The 20697-nt window shown below is 39.3% G+C and overlaps 1 protein-coding gene and 1 long non-coding RNA gene across 2 annotated transcripts in view; one reads left to right on the top strand and one right to left on the bottom strand.

Moving 5' to 3' along the window:
• Positions 1 to 4564: 4564 nt before the first annotated feature.
• Positions 4565 to 8585, bottom strand: LOC113015832 (uncharacterized). The gene is made up of 3 exons (XR_003271166.1): positions 7605 to 8585; positions 6092 to 6219; positions 4565 to 5927 (listed from the first exon to the last, which is right to left on the bottom strand). It is a non-coding gene; the product is annotated as an uncharacterized LOC113015832 (long non-coding RNA).
• aox6 (aldehyde oxidase 6) overlaps positions 7062 to 20697 on the top strand; it is a 31895-nt gene continuing 18259 nt past the window's right edge. The window contains exons 1-5 of the mRNA XM_026158183.1: positions 7062 to 7194; positions 11728 to 11785; positions 12204 to 12300; positions 14793 to 14901; positions 15129 to 15255. Coding sequence (XP_026013968.1) covers positions 7141 to 7194; positions 11728 to 11785; positions 12204 to 12300; positions 14793 to 14901; positions 15129 to 15255 — 445 coding nt within the window. The 5' untranslated portion in view covers positions 7062 to 7140. The remainder of the gene's footprint in view (positions 7195 to 11727; positions 11786 to 12203; positions 12301 to 14792; positions 14902 to 15128; positions 15256 to 20697) is intronic.

Below are 20697 nucleotides of genomic sequence, written 5' to 3' on the forward strand. Positions count from 1 at the left end.
GTACATGGACTTCTAACTGTCATCATGCAAACACATGCAAAGCGATCGTGTGAAGCCTGATTTCTGGTGCGAAAAAAAAGCAGCAGCTCCTTCAGAAACCTCAGAAATCTGCTCAGATATGTGTAGGTGGCATCCAAGCTCTGATTCTCTCTTTGCTGCTGTCAAAGCAAATTATTTCACATGTAGCACACCAACACACACATGCTGGAGGATTCACAATAAGGCTATTTAAATGCAAATCTGACAGCTTGCATTGTCCTTTCAGGTCATGTTTCAAGAAGAAATCATAAGTTTTCATTCAGTGAATAAAAATTTGCAGGTCAGTGTAAAAGCAGCAGGTTGTTTTCTGTGTCAGACCCTACACCCGATCTCAATCTTTTATTCATGCTCATGCTGCTATTAATATAACTATATATCAAAAAATTAGGGCATACGAGGCTACGACAGAAAGACAAAAAGCAACCCTGAAACAGAATTTAAATGCTGACTGTATAAGGTTAAGACCGAAAATGGAGGGGTGAAGGTCTGGGGGAAAAATGTGAAATGGCGTCAGATTTATAACTTTACTGGCAGCTGTTTGGTGGAGCGTGTCATTAACGTGTTAAATTACACATCTTACCTCTGTAATCCAAAGGGTGGGACACTCTAAAATGGGAATCTCCCAGAGGTTACTGGGAGAATATGTGAAGGTAAGACACTGAAAGCATGCACGGGATGCCAGGCAGCATTGGTCTTGGAATTGGTTTTGTAGTTATTTTGAGTAAAAGCAGTCTGTATGTATGTATTCCAAGAGGGGAAAGATTTTCAGTTCGTAGACCCTGTGAGCAGTGGCGGTCCTAGCCTGTTTGGCGCCCTGGGCAAACACTCCCTGCTGAGGCTGAGGCCCATCATGTCCTCTAATGACGAACCATCTGGACGGCCTTAACATTTAAATGTGCGGCTAACTGGTGTAACTGAAATGCTAACATTAGCTTTGGCTGAATACCATCAGTTAACTTGACAACTGAGTATTTTGTGTTCATTATAAATTGTAGTTTTTACAATTCTTCTAGTATACGTATAAACCCAAAGAAAACCCATTGCAAGATGGCGCCGATGTGTATGGCTTGCCGTCTGTTCCTCCTGTTTCCTCTCTGTTTTATATTTGTAGCATTTTGGTCAACATTGTTGGATGTAAAGTGAGTTATAAATAAAGATGCTATGCTATGCTATTATGCAGCTAGCTTAATGCTAACTTACCATTTATGGTGCATGCAGTTAATTAGCTGAGCAGTGCTATAAGCTAAAACATAGCTGAAGATTATGCTTTAGTAATCACTTGTTTCACATTATAAACTAGTTCTTAAAAGCTTAATAAGGACTTTCTGTACAAAGAATACTCAAATTTTAGATTTGAGTATGTTTTTGCATGTTTGGCAGCATACTTTTAGGTCATGAAGCTAAACGGTGCATCATCTTTTGTTATCATGATATTTTGACTCCAGATGGAGCTGAAAGGATTTTGGAAACTTTGAATGTTCTTATGTAACTTTCATTTTAATCCAAGTCAGTGAGTCTGAACTTCAGTTGTAGTAAATGGGTCATACATTGAAGTGATTTTGGTCGTAAATAATGACAAAATGGACCCTGTAACCAAAAGTTATTTGTGTTTTTTCTAATGTTTCATGGTACAAAAAGGAGCATATGTACCTCAGGCATAAAAGTAGACTCCTAAAGTGCGCTAACAGAGCAGAGCTGCAGAGTCCCCTTCTCTCTGTTTATTCAACCTCACAGACTGACAGAAATATGACTTTACAACACTGCTAACATGCCATTAGAATACCTGGAACATTACATAAATATCACAGAATACTTTATTTCAGTATTCCAGGTTTTATATCATTTCCTGTGAGTGTTAGCACTAGGTCAGATCATCAACTTTTTCCAATTACTCCAAGCATTTTTCTTCCTCACATGCCCTCAAGCTCTGACTTCTTAATTGCCAAGTAAGTAAATAAAAGTGGTAGTTTCCTCAGTTGGAACATGTAAGCTGTACTTATGTAGGGCAATGATCTCACAGCAGGCATCAAGTGTGGCTAAAACATTGGCAGCACTCTTTAACTGTACTCCCCACTTTCCTGTTTGATAGCGTTTCCACTGAAATATCATAGAGTCTATAATGACACCTCAGAGCCGATGAGCACAGCCAAATTTGAGTTTACCAGCTAAACTGTAACTGCAAGTTTATACTTTAGGTTTTGACCCAGCAGCAGTAGCTTCCTGAGACATGTGATATGAGGTCAGCGAGGCTAAAAGCCAGATTTCCTCAGCTGGAGATGAACCGAGTGATAGAGAGCTGAGGAAGTGGAATCAGATCTGCAATAGGAAGTAAAGGAGGATGGGAGAAAACGTTTCTACTGGGGATTTGTTTATTTTCAGCTGATGAGAGAAGATAGTCAACTGACAGTAACCCTAAATAGCTTTATGTGATGGGAATGGGAAACAAAATCCCCAAAAGTTCTGAATGGCAGGTCTAGGTTTGTTTTTTTACATCAGAGAGTACTCACAGATAAACACTTTATTTAAAATGATGTAGGGTTTGTTTGAGAATTGAAGGTACACATTAGGCAGGAGGTCCTCACCCACATAAGTTTGAACTTCACACAATTCATTTTCTAAATTATGGTGATCTTTATGTACCGGTGTGGACCTTTGATGGATCAGTTTATGACAGAAAAGTCTTTATTTTAAAGGAACCACAAAAGATTCAGTTGTGGTGTGAACCTAATAATTGCATTTTGGGTGTAAAATGGAGATTTCATTAGAGAGAAAAGTCAGCGCAGGTTGTCTCAGTAATGTTTTAATGTTTTTTGCTATTTTCCTTGTGCCACTAACAGAGACAAATGCCTTCTAAACTCTGAAAATAAATCACTAACCAGCTTCACGGTGGTTTGGTTGTGCTGCTCCTGGAGCCAAATGTTAATTTCCTTCCCTTTAATTATTTGGATCATAAACGCCTGACCAATTAGCCTGTCTCTTTTTGTTTCAGCACAACTTCTTGCACCAGAAGCACTTTCTTGCAATGCTGCCTTTGTACGAGCAGTATACAATTGGAAGAACAAAAAAAAAAAACCCTGCCCACTTGTATGAGCTGTTTCCATTAACTTTCAAAACTTATCTTCTTAAAAACTTTTCATACCTGAATGAAAGAGCCTTTTTAATAAAAGTGGCATGAGCCTTAAAATGTGAGAACTGTAGGGGTTATCTTTGAGCCATTTAATGTTTTTTGGCTCAAATTCCCGTAAAAGCTAAAAATAAAAAAAAAGAGCTTTGGTCTAGACGAGTACATTCACTGGACAGCCAACAAAACAAAATGAAGAAGATAATGCTGCTCCAAATCCTGACTTTCACATGCAGGCCTGTCCAGTTAGTTTGAGAAATCAATTATTTAGAGTTTGTATCTATGTTATATGTCGTCTACTTCATTAGTTGCACCTTGCTTAGTACTGGGTTGGACTCCCTTTTGCCTTCAGAGCCATCTTAATTCCTAATGGCACAAATTTAACAAGGTGCCGGAAACATTCTTCAAAGATTTTGGTCCATGTTGACATGACAGTTTTACAGTCGCTGCAAATTTGTCAGCAGCACATCCATGATGTGAATCTCTGGTTCCTCCACGTCCCAAAAGTGCTTTGTTGGATTGAGATCTGGTGACTGTGGAGGCCGTTTGAGTACAGTGAACTCATTGTCATGTTCAAGAAACTAGTTTGAGATGATTTTGAGTTTTGTGACACGGTGTGTTATACTGCTGGAAGCAAGATGCTACACTGTGGTCATAAAGGGATTAACATGGTCAACAACAATACTCAGGCAGGCTGTGGTGCTTAAACAATGCTCAGTTTGGCTCAAAGTGCGCCATGCATTCATGTTGTCTACACCAAATTGTTACCCTTCCATCTGAATGATGTAGTAAAAATGAGACCAGACAATACTTTTCCAACATTCTGGTTACTCTGTGTTAATCGCAGCCTCAGTTTGTTGTTTAAATGGAGTGGTACTTATGCTTTTCTACTCTAGTTGAGCACTGAAAGTATTTTCTTACTACAAGTCTCATTCACACATTAATACAAGCATCTTTGTCTGTGTTTAAGCACTTTTAACTTTAATTTAACCGATTAACGCAGCTCTGGATTCAGTATCTGAGAACTAGAGTCTGTGTTAGTAGATGAACTGCTCCATCTCCTGAGCCACCCGGTGTGGCCCTTCTGCATTCCTTGGTTGGTGTATCAAGTGAAAACTAAAGGATTTTATTGAACAGAGATTCATTTTTTGTCATTCTTTAATGACAACAGGACTGTAACCATTTCTCCTTAATAAAAATATTATTTATCTACCAACTGGCTTTAATCTACTACGCCTATTACAATGACTTATTCATCACTTTAAGTTCTTAATTACCATTGTTTTAACTCTGTATTTAGGTTTTTAAAAAATGTATTTTATTGGCTAATTATTTTGTATTAACTATTTAATTCATTTAACACAATTTTTTTTAACTCAACATTTTTAAGCCATTTGTCTTCTTTCTGTTGGATTTATTTGTCTTTGATCGGTTGAATATCTGTAGAAAACACTTTCCACAGTGAGCACACCACTGCAGTTAAGAGCATGGAAACTGAATTTCAGCTCTGTGAGGGCGTGCCTGTTTGTGTTGTGGTGCCCCAACACCTTTGGCTCGGCTGCTCCGTCTGAAGCTGTAAATCTTACAACTACACATGCTGTGATTTGTGTAAATAAACCAAATCCCACCGACAGACTCAGGAGGAATGTGTTCAAGTCCAACTGTGGAAACAGTTTGCAAGACTGAGGAAAATATGCACATTAACCCACCAGGTCTGGAGGTCACAAAGCAGAAATTGGCCTCGGCTCACACCGATCAGGGGCTCAGTGGAAAAGCCGGGCTGTAAAGTAACACATGTTTGGTTTGTCTTCTGAAGGCCTACCTGTTGTCATGAGTCAGGAAACTTGAGTCAGTGAGAAAAAGGTAGAGCTGTGTATGCTAAACCTGGAGTGAAAGCTGAGTAAATAAGCTAAGAGCGATCAAACAGGGGCAGGGATAGCTTTCTCACGCTCAGACTGAGGTGAGGCGCTCCTTTATGAGCACAGAAATTTATTTTTGCACTGTACCTTAGAGTTAGCTTAACACCATTAATGGAGACGTTTGGAGTGGAAATGTGGGACAATATCACATCTACAAAAAAATATTCTTAGGAAATAAAAGGAAATAATTAAATTTTCAGATAGTGAAATTTTCAAATATGTGATTACAGGCATGATAGTTGTATCACTGGCTTTGTTTCTGTCTCACTATGGGTACTTATACAGGAACTGTTTTATAGCTTTCTAGTAAGGGTCGTCCTTTGTAGCTTTCTTAGAGTGTACTTTGCCTGACAGCAAGCAAGCAGGGTGGTAAAAACACAATATAAAGACTTGTGACATCCTACAGCAGACTGATGCTGGTAGTGTTAGTATAACATCTCATCACGTTGTTAGGCCTCTTGCCCCTCCTGGAGCGGAGGCTATCGGCAGCTGCCCCTCAGCACTCTCAGTCCTGAGTTGCCTTTATCGCCCATCCTATCCCTGTTATGCTGATGTGTGTCCCAAGGGCTCGAGGTCAGGGACTGTTTTGTGTTGCTGGATGTCGGCTTTCTCAGGGTGTCCTGAGCCATCCCCACCTCCTACTTGAGATCTTTTCTTCCTGGACAGTTGCTCTGTCTGCTGCCAAAGTTGATTTTAATTCAACTTTTCTAGCCAGTTATCTGGGAAGTGTTAGAGCTGAAACGGTTGTACGAAAGTCTGGACTTTACCCGAGGAAGCATTTGTATACAGACTGACGTTTGGGTTGAACAAATACAGCTTGGTGCACCAGACTTGGGGTCTTGCTGTTTCTGGTTCATGAAAAGAAATGAGAGGGGAATAAAACAAAAACTAAGTTTTGAAAGAAGCCCATAAGCCCACCTGAAACCCAAATCATCATTTCAGAGGCACTTTTAAGACATAAATGAAGCAGTGTGGCACAGAAAAGAAACATGTCTGTACAATCATTACTCACCTTCTTCTTTCCGCTTGTCCACGTTTGATTTTCCTCTGCAGCTTTTCTTTAAATGTTTTCCTTACCTCTAGCGCCCTCTTGTGGCTCTTTACCTAACACTAGGTTTTTCCCTCTCTTATCTGCTCCTCCTGAGAAACGATGACAATGTATTAACAGCAATGAATGACTGTGCAAAAAGACCAATCTATAAATGATTAACAAAAACAGAAATAAATGTAAGGGCCAAGGATAGGTCACGAATCACCTGATGTTTATTTGCCACTGTCAGTCATTGCTGTATGGCTATAAAGATTTTTTTTGTAAATCTGCTATATGTGTATCAGATTGTTTTATTAGTTTGGTGTTGGACTCATGCTCAATTCTGATACAGTTTTTTGCTTTCTCATTTTATGACCAGAGTCCAAGGCAACCCTAAGAAAATATTTGATTTACAGCCTTGTTTACTTTCCATCAGATTTCATTCATGTGTTTCATCTCTGGATGTGCAAGAGAAAGTGTTTAAAAGGTGCTCATAGTAAAAAATAAATAAATAAATAAATAAATAAATAAGAAACTTAACAATTAAGGAATACTTCGGGAGTTACAAGTCAGTCCTGCAAGTTGAAACTCGATGGGTCAGAAAAACACCACTTTTTGGGAATAGAAGTCAAGTCTTATTTCATTTTAAAGCTTTGAGTTATTCTTTTTAAATGTTTTTTTGTTTTCCAGAAAGGAAAAAAAACTAAATAAAATTTCACAACTGCTTATGCAATTCACCAAAACACCCAGAAAGCTCAAAACGATGAAATTTTATTTCTAAAAAATTATTATGTCCTATTGTAAACATAAGTAATTACATGCAAATTAATTTGAGTTTAGTTCATTTGTATTAAGTTTAATTAATTGGGTTTCACGTCACTTTGAAGTGTACCAAGAGAGAGTTGCTACACAAAGAAACCAGAATAAAGCATCTTATTTTGAAAGTGTCGGCAGACGGAAGCGCTAAGGGGTACTGAGCTACCTCCTGGAGATAAAGTCGTCGTCACGGTCTTTAGTCACGCACTTGAAAGATGTCTGCAGGAAAACAAGGAGACGCTCTGTGCTTCTTTATCAACGGGAAAAAGGTAGGTTTAGAGTTTTTTTAATGTTATCATAGCGACCGTTTTGTTTTCTGACAGATAAAATCTGCACAGTTAGCAATTTCCGAGGTGACTTTTTACCTCGCGCTGCTGTTAGCAAAACTCTTAATATCATTTTTAGACAAGCACAGGTGAGTTAAAGTAAAACGTTTGCAAGTTGGAGGTGTAATGACCTTCACACATGTTGCGAAGTGAACAAAAATGCAGGAAGAAGAAGACCTTAGAAAGCTGTCATCTATATTGGTTCTGAAAAGGTAAGGTGCAGAATAAGTGCAAGCACACACAGGACTGCGCATATTCTTACGAGTTTGTAAAAGAGAAACAAAATGGGCATTAAAAAAACTGAAAGCAGGCCAAGTTCTGCAAATCAAAGAGAAAACACCTGGCTGACTCACGCTGAGCGACAGTTTCTTTGTGTACCACACCGTTCAAACTTCTCCATCTTGGCCTCAAAACAAGATCCTGAGATTTCGGTGCAGGACTTTATGGCTCAGGGTGCTTTCACACGTGCGGTGTCAAGTCGTTTTTCCACCTCTTGCAGTGTATTTATGCAGGTGTGAACACAGTAATCGTTAGGTGTACATTACACATGTGAGCTAAAAACGTCCCATATGCGTTGTATTCTCAATGCATGGAGGTGCTTTAGATGTGCAAAGGTCTATACGGGCTAGCAACCAGCTGTGAAAGGAACGTAAATCCTCAGTTTTCTCACACAGCGCCTTCATCCTGTTCTCACTTTCGTTGCTCCTGCCCCAAAACCATCCGGCCAATGAGCGGACTCGGTGTTCTCACGTGGTTTGTAGTGACGCAATTTGGTTGGCTTGGAGGTCACTTTTGTTTTCACACAGAGAAAAAATTAACCAAAAGCTACAAGTTTACAAACTCATCAGCTGATTAGGACCAGAGTAAACAAGCTACAGGTTTGAAAACGCCCTAACATACCTCAAGCTGGAAGGATGTGCAACCAAAGCACAGGTGCTCTTCAACGTTGTCAAGTCCAGTTCACACTTCTTATTTAGACACGTGTGCCCAACATCCACCCATCCAACATCAGTTGTAGGTCGACTGGCAAGTAACGAGGTGGCCTGCAGAGAGGAGATCCAACATTAGAAGGCATGGTGCTCTACCAACAACCTTTACTCTGATGGTGGATTACAGGACGTCCAAGAAAAGTGGACAGGACGCCGTCTTCATCAGTGGTGCTGAGGTCGAGCAGGTAACAAGCTTGGAAATCCTTGAGGATCTGACGAGGTCTCTGTAAACCGCCTGTAAGATAAAGAAGTCCCTGAATCTATTCACCTCCTGAACAGGTCGTAACAGGTCAATACCTCTCCGACTTCTATTGTAACTAGGGCTGCCACGATTAGTCGACTAGTCACGATTACGTTGACTATCAAAATCGTCGACGACTAATTTAATAGTCGAGGCGTCGTTTGAAGCTTTGTAAGATCACAAAAGAGGCAGGAATAAGTAGTAGGATTTAAGAGTGTAATAACGGACTGAAACAGAAGATGGCAGCACTGCATATAAAAGGATGCCAGCTGCCGTTAAACCCCGAAGAAGCAGCTGTGTCCCAGAATTCATAGCGTGGCCCAGCTCAGTTTCCAACAATGGCGGCAGCTAGTTAGTTTTAATATTACTCTTATTATTCTTTCTGGGTCACAAAATAAACGTTTAACATATTTTCAGGCGAGAATGTAGCTGTGTAAACCTCAAATATCTGCTCAGTTTATCAAGACACCACATATTTTCAAAAGCGCTCCGATGTTTTCAGAGACGTCTGTTACCCACTAGCTCCATAGCTAGCCGGGGGCAAGGCTCACTACAGCCTGTGAGAACACCGGACTCCCGGCAGATCGTTTTCAAACACACCGCTGTCTTTCGCTGCTCAGGTTAAGTGTGTGTGTGTGTGTGTGTATATAGATAGATAGATATATAGATAGATAGATATAGATAGATATAGATAGATATATATATATATATATATCTCTATATATCTCTATATATATAGATAGATAGATAGATAGATAGATATATATAGATATATATATATATATATATATATATATATATATATATATATATATATATATATATATATATATATATATATATATATATATATATATATATATATATATATATATATATATATATAGAGAGAGAGAGAGATCTATCTCACACAAAGAAACAAAAAAGTAAAGAAAACTAATTAGAAATTGCAAAACTATAACTTCTCTGAGCTGCTGTTGGGTTGCCCATAAATTAGTGGTGCGGATTTCCTTGTGCTTGTATACTAACAATAACGTGAATAATCTGAATAGTTTTTCACTAATGATGGCAACATTATAATGCTTTTAATGCAAGAAGTCATGTGACAGTAAAATACATCATGCTGACCCCTTATAGCTCAAAAACGAAAGCAAACAACTGAGTGATAATTGTAGAAATATCTAAGTTAGCTTAAATGTTTAGCCTATAACTAGATTTTAATTCTACTTTTAACAAGTGGAGCTTGTTGGTGCAGTTGACAGTTACTGTTGCCCCTGATTACATCCATCCATGTTACACCTGTCTTATATATATTATTGTTCTTCTTAGAGATAAAACTCTTAACATAGAGCTGGGCGACAGAACGATATGTATTGCGAAATAACTTTTTCTCGATAGAAAAATGAAACTATTGCGATAGACCTCATCTCTCTCTCTCTTATAAAAAAAAATGAATAGCCAATACAAATTAAGTAGCGCAGAGCCGAACCAATCACAGCCGCAGTGTCACGTCACGTAACTTGTTACGTACAGCTCAAGTGCCAAGCCGCACATGTGTATTTGTTTGGGAAGCAGCCAGCCGCCATGCCGGCCGGGTAATGGAGGAAATGAGTGTGCCGACTAGAGGAAAAATCAACCGAGAGCTTGGGTGACCAGGTTACCAAAGAGAACACCGATGACGGTTCCAATGCCGGAGAGATTGTCGAAAGGAAAGGCCAGAGAAGTTCTGTAGTGTGGAGGTATTTCGGCTATTTGAAGTCTGACAAAAAGAGTAACGCGCACTGTAAATTGCGTGTTCCCACAAAGTCTGGAAATACAACAAACCTTTTTTTATCACCTGAAGCAGTGCCACCCACTAAAGCACGCTCAATCTCTGACTGAAAGCGCTAATTCGTCATCGAAAACAACCAGGGGAATCCCTGCGAAGCAGCAACAGTCAATTGAGTCTGCTTTCTCCAGCGTCTTACCATATGACATAAAAGCTAAGAGACATAGCAACATAACGAATGCCATAGCTTACTGTCTTGCTAAAGACATGATACCAATAAACACGGTCGAAAAGGAAGGATTCAAGCAGCTAATTAAGGTACTGGATCCTCGTTACCAACTCCCTGGACATAAACATTTCTCTCAGACAGCGCTTCCAAAGCAATATTATATAAGTTAGTTTATTTTACAGAAGAGACAAAATTGACTAAGATTTATTTTTAGAATTAATATTTTATTTCTAAGTGGAACTGACACTTTAGTAGTCTGTTTTGTTCTATTTTGAAACTTAAATGCTTTAGCGGCTACCTTTTGTGTAGTTTGTAATATTTGCCTTTATTTTGCCTAAACTGAAGCCTCATTTTAAGTACATCTGCCCTGTTTAACTTATTATGGGAAATAAATATTTAAATCAAAACAAGCTGCTGATTATTTCACATTGTACTTGTGAGCAACAGCACATTTAAATCTTACATGTATAGTTATTTGGCTTATATCGTGATATATATCGTTATCGGAAAAAAAACATATCGCGATATGAAAAAAATCTTATATCGCCCAGCTCTACTCTAACATTAAACTGACCGTCATCTAAGCTGTAGGCAGCAGAAGAAACGTGCTGTACATTCAACACACAATCTGTTTAGTGCTTGACGTACCTCGTCACGTCTTCCACAGGCAGATGTGCCGATTACGTGCCCTCACTTGTTGCTTGTTTCTGATCAGATACACTGTAACAACTGCCCTTTGTCTCCTCTCGTCCGACACAAATGGAGTTTTCTATCTCTTAACTATCACTTAGATAGCAGGCAGTGATCCACATGTGACTTTGAACATGGTTAATAAAATATTCAAATCACACAGATTATGAAGTCTTACCAGTGGAGATTTTAGAAACGATTCGGTGTGTTCTCCTGGTGCCATATTGTCTTGGTTCTGGTGGGGTTTTATTTTATTTATTTATTTTTTTAAATGCTTGAATGACTTGTAGGCTGGTGTTAAGTGGCTTAACAACCAAAAGAACATACTGGGAGTAGGTCGAGTGAAAAAGCGGTCAGTGTCCAAAGAAAAGCTTTGAAAGACCTTTAGAGAGCCAGGAGAAATATTGATCAAGAGTGCTTTAAAGTATTACAGGATAGTCTGGCTGCTTGGTGACAAAGTATAAAGAAATGAGGGCTGGCTCAAGACTTTTGCCCAGCACTGTATAAGCAAAATAAATGCAGATGTTAGAACTAATTTTCTTTGGTCCTGTTAAAACAGGTGACTGAGAACCATGCCGACCCGGAGACGATGCTGTTGCCCTTCCTCAGGCAGAAGAGTATCCTTCAGACCAGTTTTCAGTTAACCTTCGCTGTTTAAATGTTAATACTGGTGCTGTCAGCTGCGTTAAAACGGGCTAATCCGCGTTAATGCAGATTGGGCCCGTGTAAGGGTTACTCGGCATTAACGCGTTAATGCGGTTTAAACGCGTTAACGCTGTCATCACAATTAACGCGATTAACAATTAATCCACCTGGAGCGCAGACTGACTCAAAATCCCTGAAATGTCTGTCACAGCATTTCAGGCAGTTTGTCCGTTCTGTGCTCCAGATGGGTCGAGTGTGTTTTTAAAAAAAAAAAATAAATAAATAAATAAAATTTAATCGTGATGACCGTGTTAATGCTGACAGCCCTAGTTAATACCTTAGTTGTAAGCATTCGGTGGACTTGTCTTTATCCTTGACTGTTGACTTCAGTGAAATTAACTGGAACCAAGTACGGCTGCGGCGGAGGAGGCTGTGGAGCGTGCACAGTTATGGTGTCGCGCTACCAACCTGCAACGAAATCCATCATGTATCCTTTATGACGTCACACCACCTGATACTGCTGGGGGTTTTTTGTTTTTGTTTTTTTTTTCCCCATTTTTGGTCATTTTGTGGCTGTCTGTGCATATTTAATGCAAATATCAAAGTTTAAGATGAACTTTAAGATTCAGACTGCTCTAAATACTCAAGTTTTTTCCTACTTTTTAATCTGCACATTGGCTTTCAGTGTTTTTAGACCTTTTAGGGTCGCATAGAGACAGGGGTTTAAATGGCTTGTTTCAGGGGAAGAACTGAAGGACTCCTTAATGCGCCAGTATCAAATACATGAACTATGAATCATGCCACTGTAGAAGAGTCCATAAATATATAATCGAGGGGGAAAAAGTGTGAGTTCTGTGCTGTCAACCAACTTCACACTGTTTATGATTAATATGTGAGCAGCTAAAAGATGCCAGTGCAGTTGAACATCTGCTGCTGTCAGTGTATGTTTCACTTGGGCACAACGTCAGCCTTAGGACTGGAAAAATCAATTTGTTTGGTCTCTCAGCTTCTTTAAGTGAAATTAGATTTGCAGAAAACAGGAGAGAGTGTAAGTGTTGGCTTGTAATGAGCAAGCCTGGTATGGATGACCACACTGAACTTGTTGGCTAATGGTCACTTCCCTCCCTGACAATGAAACAATACAGTCTGTTTGACTCATTCACCTTCCTGTAGCTGAGGAGGAGATAATGGGACACACACTGAGAGGAATCTGAAACGATGTTGAACAGAGATTTTAAAAATGAAGGACAAAACCACCGAACAGTTTAAAGCTGTCAGGTTTAGGGGATTTTTTTTTTTTTTTTTTTTTTTTTTTTTTGCCACAATCAGCCTTATTACACGGTCTAAAGCAGTGGTGGGGAGCTCCAGGCCTCAAGGGTCGGTGTCCTATAGGTTTTAGGTATCGCCCTGAGTCAACACACCTGAATCAAATGATTAGTTCATTACCAGCTTCTGGAAAACTTCGAGACATGTTGAGGAGGTAATTTAGCCATTTGAATCAGCTCTGTTGGATCAAGGACGCGTCTAAAACCTGCAGGACAGCGGCCTTTGAGGCCTGGAGTTGCACCACACCAGGGCCCGTATCCCTAAAGAATCTTTGTGCAAAAAGTGGCTCCTAGCGGCCAAATTCTAAGAAAATTCTCAGAGTCATGACGTTTTCTTAGAATTTCCCCTAAAAGTGACACGACAATCCCAGTTAATATAAAAGCTATTCCTCAAGATTCCTAGCGCTTAAAAGGGCTCCTAAGGCGAGATCTCCTAAGAGCAGGAATAACATTGTTATTGTTAACCCTTTAAAGCCGGTCAGAGCGGCACGCTCCGTTTTGCGTAACTATTTTTAAATCCCTGTAGAACCTGAACCGTGTAAGCTAGCGCAATAATATTTTTTGCATATGAAACCGGAGGAGTTGTACTTTCATCTGATGCCATCAGCTTGTCCTCTGTCACGGTTTCCTTCCACATATAGCTTTGCAAAAATTGCATAAAAAGCGCTTGCAGGAACAAAAACCTAATATTCCAGAAACACGCTCTGCCGATCCGATCAGCTGTTCGTAACACTTCCCACATTGAACAAGACGTCAACGCGAACTATCGCATGTACGTCATTTCCTGCCCGAAACGGGAAGTGATGTCATTTTCGCGGAAAATGACGTTTTTGGTGGGTTTTTTTTTTTTTTTTTTTTTTTTTTAACTTGCAGGCCTTAAAAGCCTATACTGGTGCTTTTATAAGTCGTGTTTGACTTTTCTGAATTTGTTTCTGGGATGCTTAGAACTCGAATTGCACTGCTTTAAATAGTTTATTTTGATGCACATGCTGTTTTATTTGCATCATAGGATTGCTTTTTGTTTTTCCTGCAGTATATAAAAATTGCTGTATCTCCAAAATAAAACTATGAAGACACTCAAAATAAATTTCCTGTTGTAAACTATTTTTTTGCAACTTTTTTTTTATTTAAAGTTTTGAGGGATAAGCCTCTTAAATTTCTCCAAGTAGAAATATATGTAAAAAAACAAAAATGATTTTCTTTTTTTTTTTTTTTTTTTTTTTTTTGTAGTTTATTGCACTTTTTTGCAATTAATGTAGTTACTATGGACTTAATGCATATATATTATTAAAATATGGGCTATAACAGTTGTATTGATGTATAGCAACTTGAAATGCTCCCACAAATGGCACTACAGCATGTAAAAATATAATATAAGCTCTGGCGGACTTGGTTCTATGGTAGGTCTTAAAGGGTTAAATAAATATCGTCAAATAATCGTGATCTCAATTTCAGTGAAAATAATCGTGATTATCATTTTTGCCATAATCGAGCAGCCCTAGTTCGGGTGTTCTGTGCAGGTCTTTTCTTTGTGGAGATAGTTGTAGAGAAGCTGCTTTTGGAAAACAGTACAGGTGCATGTAGTGTTGTTTTAGTGGTATTACTGCTTAATCTGCTAATACTTGCCTTAAGTCACCTTTACTTGTACCATCAGCCATTACTCAGCCAACGCCTGCCTGCTGCCGCTCTGTCAGCTCCACGGAGCCGCAGTCACCACAGTGGAGGGCATTGGCAGCACCAAGACCAGGATCCACCCGGTGCAGGTCAGTTCCAGGGACACCCCTGTTATTTATGTCATCTACGTTTATTTGGAAAGTTCGCTTTTATTCCAAAACATTCCTCCTGATGAGTTGTTTGGCTAATTCTGTGATTACATTTTAATGGCCAACTTTATTTACATGCAAACAAACTGTAAACCAAGTGGGGGGGGGGGGAAAAAACAACTGCAAACACAAGATAAACTGTTAGGTTTGTGGTTATGTCCTTCCAGGAGCGAATAGCCAAGGCTCACGGCTCCCAGTGTGGCTTCTGCACTCCGGGGATGGTGATGTCCACGTACGCTCTGCTGAGGAACAAACCGCAGCCCACCATGGACGACATCACCCAGGCTCTGGCTGGTGTGTTCACTCTCATTTGAGTTGTTTGTTTTTCTGCTGTCATAGTTTGTCACATGTAACGGTGAATAGTTGTGTTGCCCAACTTTTGTCCTTCCTGTCAGTAAATGGTACAGTCACTCTCTCCAGTCAGCTGAACACACAGTACTTTTTTAGGAGAGTAACCACTCTGACTTAAAAGCATTCAGATATTCTACTTTTTTCTTGGGGGCTCTTTTGAATTTTGAAGATTATGGCTTGTAGTTAATGAAAATCAGAAATCCAGTATTAATTATGGGAATATTTATTGAGATGAATAAAAAAAGATTTGTAGTACAGAAATGTCCAGACTGTAGGAGTCAGGTAAGGCGTGTTGGCTGGCAGGTCAAGTTTATTTATAACTAACTCGGTCACACTAGCTGCAGGGCTCGCAAAATTTCAAAATCCCTGGTAGCCCTTCAGGCAGGGACTCTTCAGTTTTTGGTAGCCCAAAATAAATTTAAGTAGCCTGAATGGGGGAAAAAAAAAAGCAATTTTTTGATTGATTTGTTTCCTGTTTTGTTTCCTTTACAATATTGTACTTTAATGTATAATATTGTAAAGGAAACAAAACATTAATCAAAAAATTGTTGAAATGCAAATTACAACATTGTATAAAAATTACAATCATCAACTCAAATACTTGGTTCTGATTGAACAGAAATTTCTATGAACTTGTAAGAACTAGGGCTGGGCGATATATCAAAAATTTATCGTTACTGAAATTTATGACTCTCATCGACGTCATTTTGCCCATGTCGGTAAATTCGGTATTTAAAAAAAAAAAGAGAAAAAAAAAGAAAAGGCATGTGCAGGTTGGCGATGTTCATGTCCCTTTAAGACGCTGTGCTACGTTACAGACTTGACGGGGTGGAGTCACATGACTGTAACAAGACGAGACACGGGTGAACAAATGGAGGACGATTTAAATGTTGAAGCAGCAGCGACGGAGGTAGAGCTGGTGGAGGAGGAAGAGGAGATGCTTGTTAACAAAAAAAATGCATCATCAATCGTTTGGCAACATTTTGGATTCAACAAGGATGATATTGATCAAAAAAATTGTTAAATGTAAACTCTGCAAAAAGACTGTTGCGTCAAGTCAAGGTAACACAACCAACCTCTTCCGCCATGCAGCACAACCATGTGATTCAATTCGAAGACATAAAAAAAGCTCAAAGCGAGAAGAGAGTAGGAGGACCAGCAAAAACGTCTTCCTCCACCAGGCAGCGGTCAATAACCGAAGCATTTGCTAGTACTCAACTATATGAGCGAACTTCAAATAGATGGCAAGAAATCACAAATGCTATAGGCTACCACATAGCAAAAGACATGGCTCCTATTGCTACAGTGGAACGCAACGGGTTCAGACACTTCATATCTCTTGTCAATTATTTTCATGAACTCCCATCACGAAAATATTTTTCAAAAACTATCATTCCCAGCATGTACAGCACAGAGAGGGAAAAGGTTGCTGCTGAATTGAGATACGTTAAGCACGTTGCAGCCACATCCGATCTCTGGTCCAGCCGTGCAATGGAGCCGTATATTAGTCTCACAGTTCATTACATCGACAACAAATGAGAGCTGCGTACCAGAGTGCTCGAGACGGCCTATTTTCCATCTGATCACACGGGGGAGATGGTTGGACAGGGGTTGAGAGCGATGCTGTCTGCATGGAACATCAGTGAAGAGGACCTTGTTGCTATAACAACTGGCAACGGCCCAAATATTGTGAAAGCTGTCAAGCGGGTTTTCAGTTCTGGAGGAAACATTGTGACATGCCTCAGATCCTGCCTGAAACCTGACATGGTCAATATGCTTGTGTTTCTTAGCAAGAACCTGGAGTAAACACTACTCAGGTAAACATCTACAACAGTAGTTTGACTGAACCGCTCAGGATACCAAGTCTGCTGCTGCCCCTTGTTGAAGTTTTTTGCAAACAGCACTATTTAATGTTTTTGTTTAAGAGTTTATAGTTTTCACTAGTCACATGGCAGTGTTTAGTATTTATTATAGTTTTTTCTGTGTTCAATTGACATTTGTGTTTGTGACATTATTTGTTTACAAGTTATAGTACCTCAAGGCCTTAGCAGAGAGGCCTTTGTGCAAATGTAATGCCATCATGGACAATCATTGTTTACTTTGTGAATAGCCAATGTGAAACATATTTATTATTAAACTATTTTGTTTACAAGGGATACACATTTTTTTAGAGAGCATGGTTACATATTGTATCCTACACTTTTTATTTTGTTCAGTTAATAAATCTTAACCACTAAAAGTACTTGCTACTATTGTCTTCATTTATTTTCAGTGACATTTTACAGTCCTTTAAAGTGGTAATAATATAATTGCAATGAATAGGTCTAGGGGGAATAATATTATCAAAATAACTGGAAGAACTATGCTGCCTGCCACAGCCCCATCAAATGGAAAAAAAAAAGTTTGTTTTTTGGCACTTGGGGTGGTTATCAACCTCGATAACGATAAATGGACAACTGCTCAATTTATCGTGATATTGATTTTAGGCCATATCGCCCAGCCCTAGTAAGAACTGTGTAGGACATGAATCAGTCTGTGTCAGATCCTGAATTCGAAATTTCCACTGAAGTCACAGGTAAGAGGCAAGTGGAACCAAGATCGAGGCCATTTGCTTTTTGAAGTTTGCAAAGACTGCTAAATTGTGCCAGTGGTAGTTCACTCTTTGCAACATAGCACGCTGTTTTAAACTGATTTTCAGGTTTATTTTAAGTATGTAATTTGCAATTACTGCTCAGTATTGCAGACTGAGCAATATGTGCTTCTTTTGTGGTTCGGACTCCTTCTGACATTTCTTTGGAGGTGGAGGAACATCACAGTAATTGCTTAAAGGAGCTTCTTCGACATCTTTAAGAGTTCTAAACAAATGTCTGTCCTCCTCCAGAAAATCTTATGTACGCAAACACGCGTTGCAACTTCTTATCTTGTGCGCGTTTTTTATTTTGACAGCGAATGCGCACCTGCGGACCACTTATGTGCAGCCCTGGTTATCAGAGGTGTGGACTCGAGTCACATGACTTGGACTCGAGTCAGACTCGAGTCATTAATTTTATGACTTTAGACTTGACTTGAAAAAATGTTCTAAGACTTGTGACTTGACTTGGACTTTTACACCAATGACTTGGGACTTGAATTGGACTTGAACCGGTTTACTTGAAAAGACTTGATATTTTACCCCAAATATAAAATTTAACATGCATATTATATAGAGATTGAAAATGTGACGTCATTCACGGGTAGAACCGCAAAGGATTCTGGGAACTCGTGGCAAGCGGTACTAGCGCACGCAGGCTTTCAATTAAAATCAGTTATACAGCGATAAAAAGAAACACAAAAATGTCAAGAAGCCGTTGTATGATTAACTGCAATAGCCGGTCGCATGACAGCCACGGGAAGCCGACGGGTAAAGAGATCGGTTGTTATCGGATTACGTCGTTGAAGAGAAATTGTTCGAGCCATGTTTCCGAAGTAACAAAGACGCGACTGGATTGCAGCCATTCAAAGATCAAATATAACGTCCCAGAACACTCCAGCTCACAGGTTAGTCTGCTCCAAGCATTTACACGAAGGTCAGTGTTTTTTAGTAGTTAATGCGTCATTTTCATAACATAATTGGTGATATAGGTTACAAGCAAGTCTGGCGCTGAACAGAAATTGTCGCGCTATGCTCCTTTATTTATTGTGCATAAATAGTGAATTGTCCTGACACAATATTGCGTTTCGCTTCTGTTATTATGGTACATTGACAAAAACATATACTTTTATTCACAGGATAAAACAGGTTTTTTGTATCACTAATTGCCCAGTACGATTACAGCATACAATATTATTGTCACTGCTACATTTCTGTGATGCTACCAGAAATTATTTCCACTACTAATTAATTATCGTTGAGCTCAAAGGTCCTATTAATAAACGGTTAAGGAATGTGTATTTATGACAACAATTTGTGAGACTGGTAAACTTATGATACGTACGATGGTCTTTACTTTCTACACGGTGCATTTCAAGGTCCTGCACCCATCCGTCGGTAAACTGTACCTGGGCTTGTTGCAGTGACCGGAAGTTACTAAACTTCATGAGTGTATGCACTCACTCCAAGAACCGTATAATTATAAATATGCATATAAATATGCTACGATGAGATAGCTGACTTCATCTAACTAGCAAATGTTGTCCAGGCTACGTTGGTGATACAGTTTTTTTTAATGTGTATGATATTTTTGTCATGCGATTTTAAAGCTGGTCCTACAACCGCATCCAAGAATAACATGCAGCTTATCTCAGAACTGTCGGTGAAAATTATTCTTGGAGCTAAGTTTAATTGAGCTGCATTTTAAAGAGGTGCAATTTCACAATTTGTGTATATTTTCTAAGTTCACTATTTTGTCATGTGTTGAGAAAAACACAGATTTTAAAATTACATGGTCTAATATTTACATTTAGCATAACTGCAACATTATTTTTTCGTTGTTTTTTTTTTTTTTTTTTTAAAGACTCGAAAGGACTTGAAATTCAAAGTTTCAGACTTGTGACTTGACTCGGACTTTTACACCAGTGACTTGAGACTCGACTCTGACTTGCCTGACATTACTTGAGACTTGACTTGAGACTTGAGGATAAAGACTTGAGACTTACAAAACAATGACTTGGTCCCACCTCTGCTGGTTATTTAGCTCGTCATATTGCAGCCACAGAAATTCTTTTGTCCATGAAACCATAAAGCTGCACTTTCTTTTTGCCTTATAGTCTGATTTGTCATAACTTCTCCGTTTTGTGGTAAGCTTTTCTTTGGCTGTCACTTCTTCACCCTGACCTGTCTTATTTGGCTCAGCAGAACTAAAATATATATCCTGCTGCTTTTACACACGGACTCACATAAGCTCAGCGATTCTCTGCGCGATCAACCTCTCACATGTTTAAGCTGCGGGAGATTTCACTTGTCATGTTTGCATAGTAAGCTAACGATTAATAAGACGATGTCAGAGGAATTGGTGCACAAATTATCATCACTCACAGATCAGTGCTGTCGCTCTCTATACACAGTTCGCATGATTGCAAAGTGAAAGCAAAAAAACAAGCGCAAATTCAAACGCGACTTCAATATGTCACATATTGACAGTGGCTCACCGATGCCAATGACATAATTACCCAGCTACATTTCCGAAAGAATGCAAAAGCATTGACATATATTTTTCCTTCCTACGATAGGCCAAAAGGGCAGGGCAGAGATAGATTTTGGTAGCCCGACTGGAAAAATCGCCAGCCCCGGGACGTCGGGCTAGCGATTTTGCGAGCCCTGAGCTGACTTTTGACAAATGCTGGTTGGAGAATGGGACGCCATTCCACATTAGTGTGTGACCAGCATGAGGAGGAGGTGCCAGGCTG

The sequence above is a fragment of the Astatotilapia calliptera genome, chromosome 23 (assembly GCF_900246225.1).
Source record: "Astatotilapia calliptera chromosome 23, fAstCal1.2, whole genome shotgun sequence".
NCBI lineage: Eukaryota > Metazoa > Chordata > Actinopteri > Cichliformes > Cichlidae > Astatotilapia > Astatotilapia calliptera.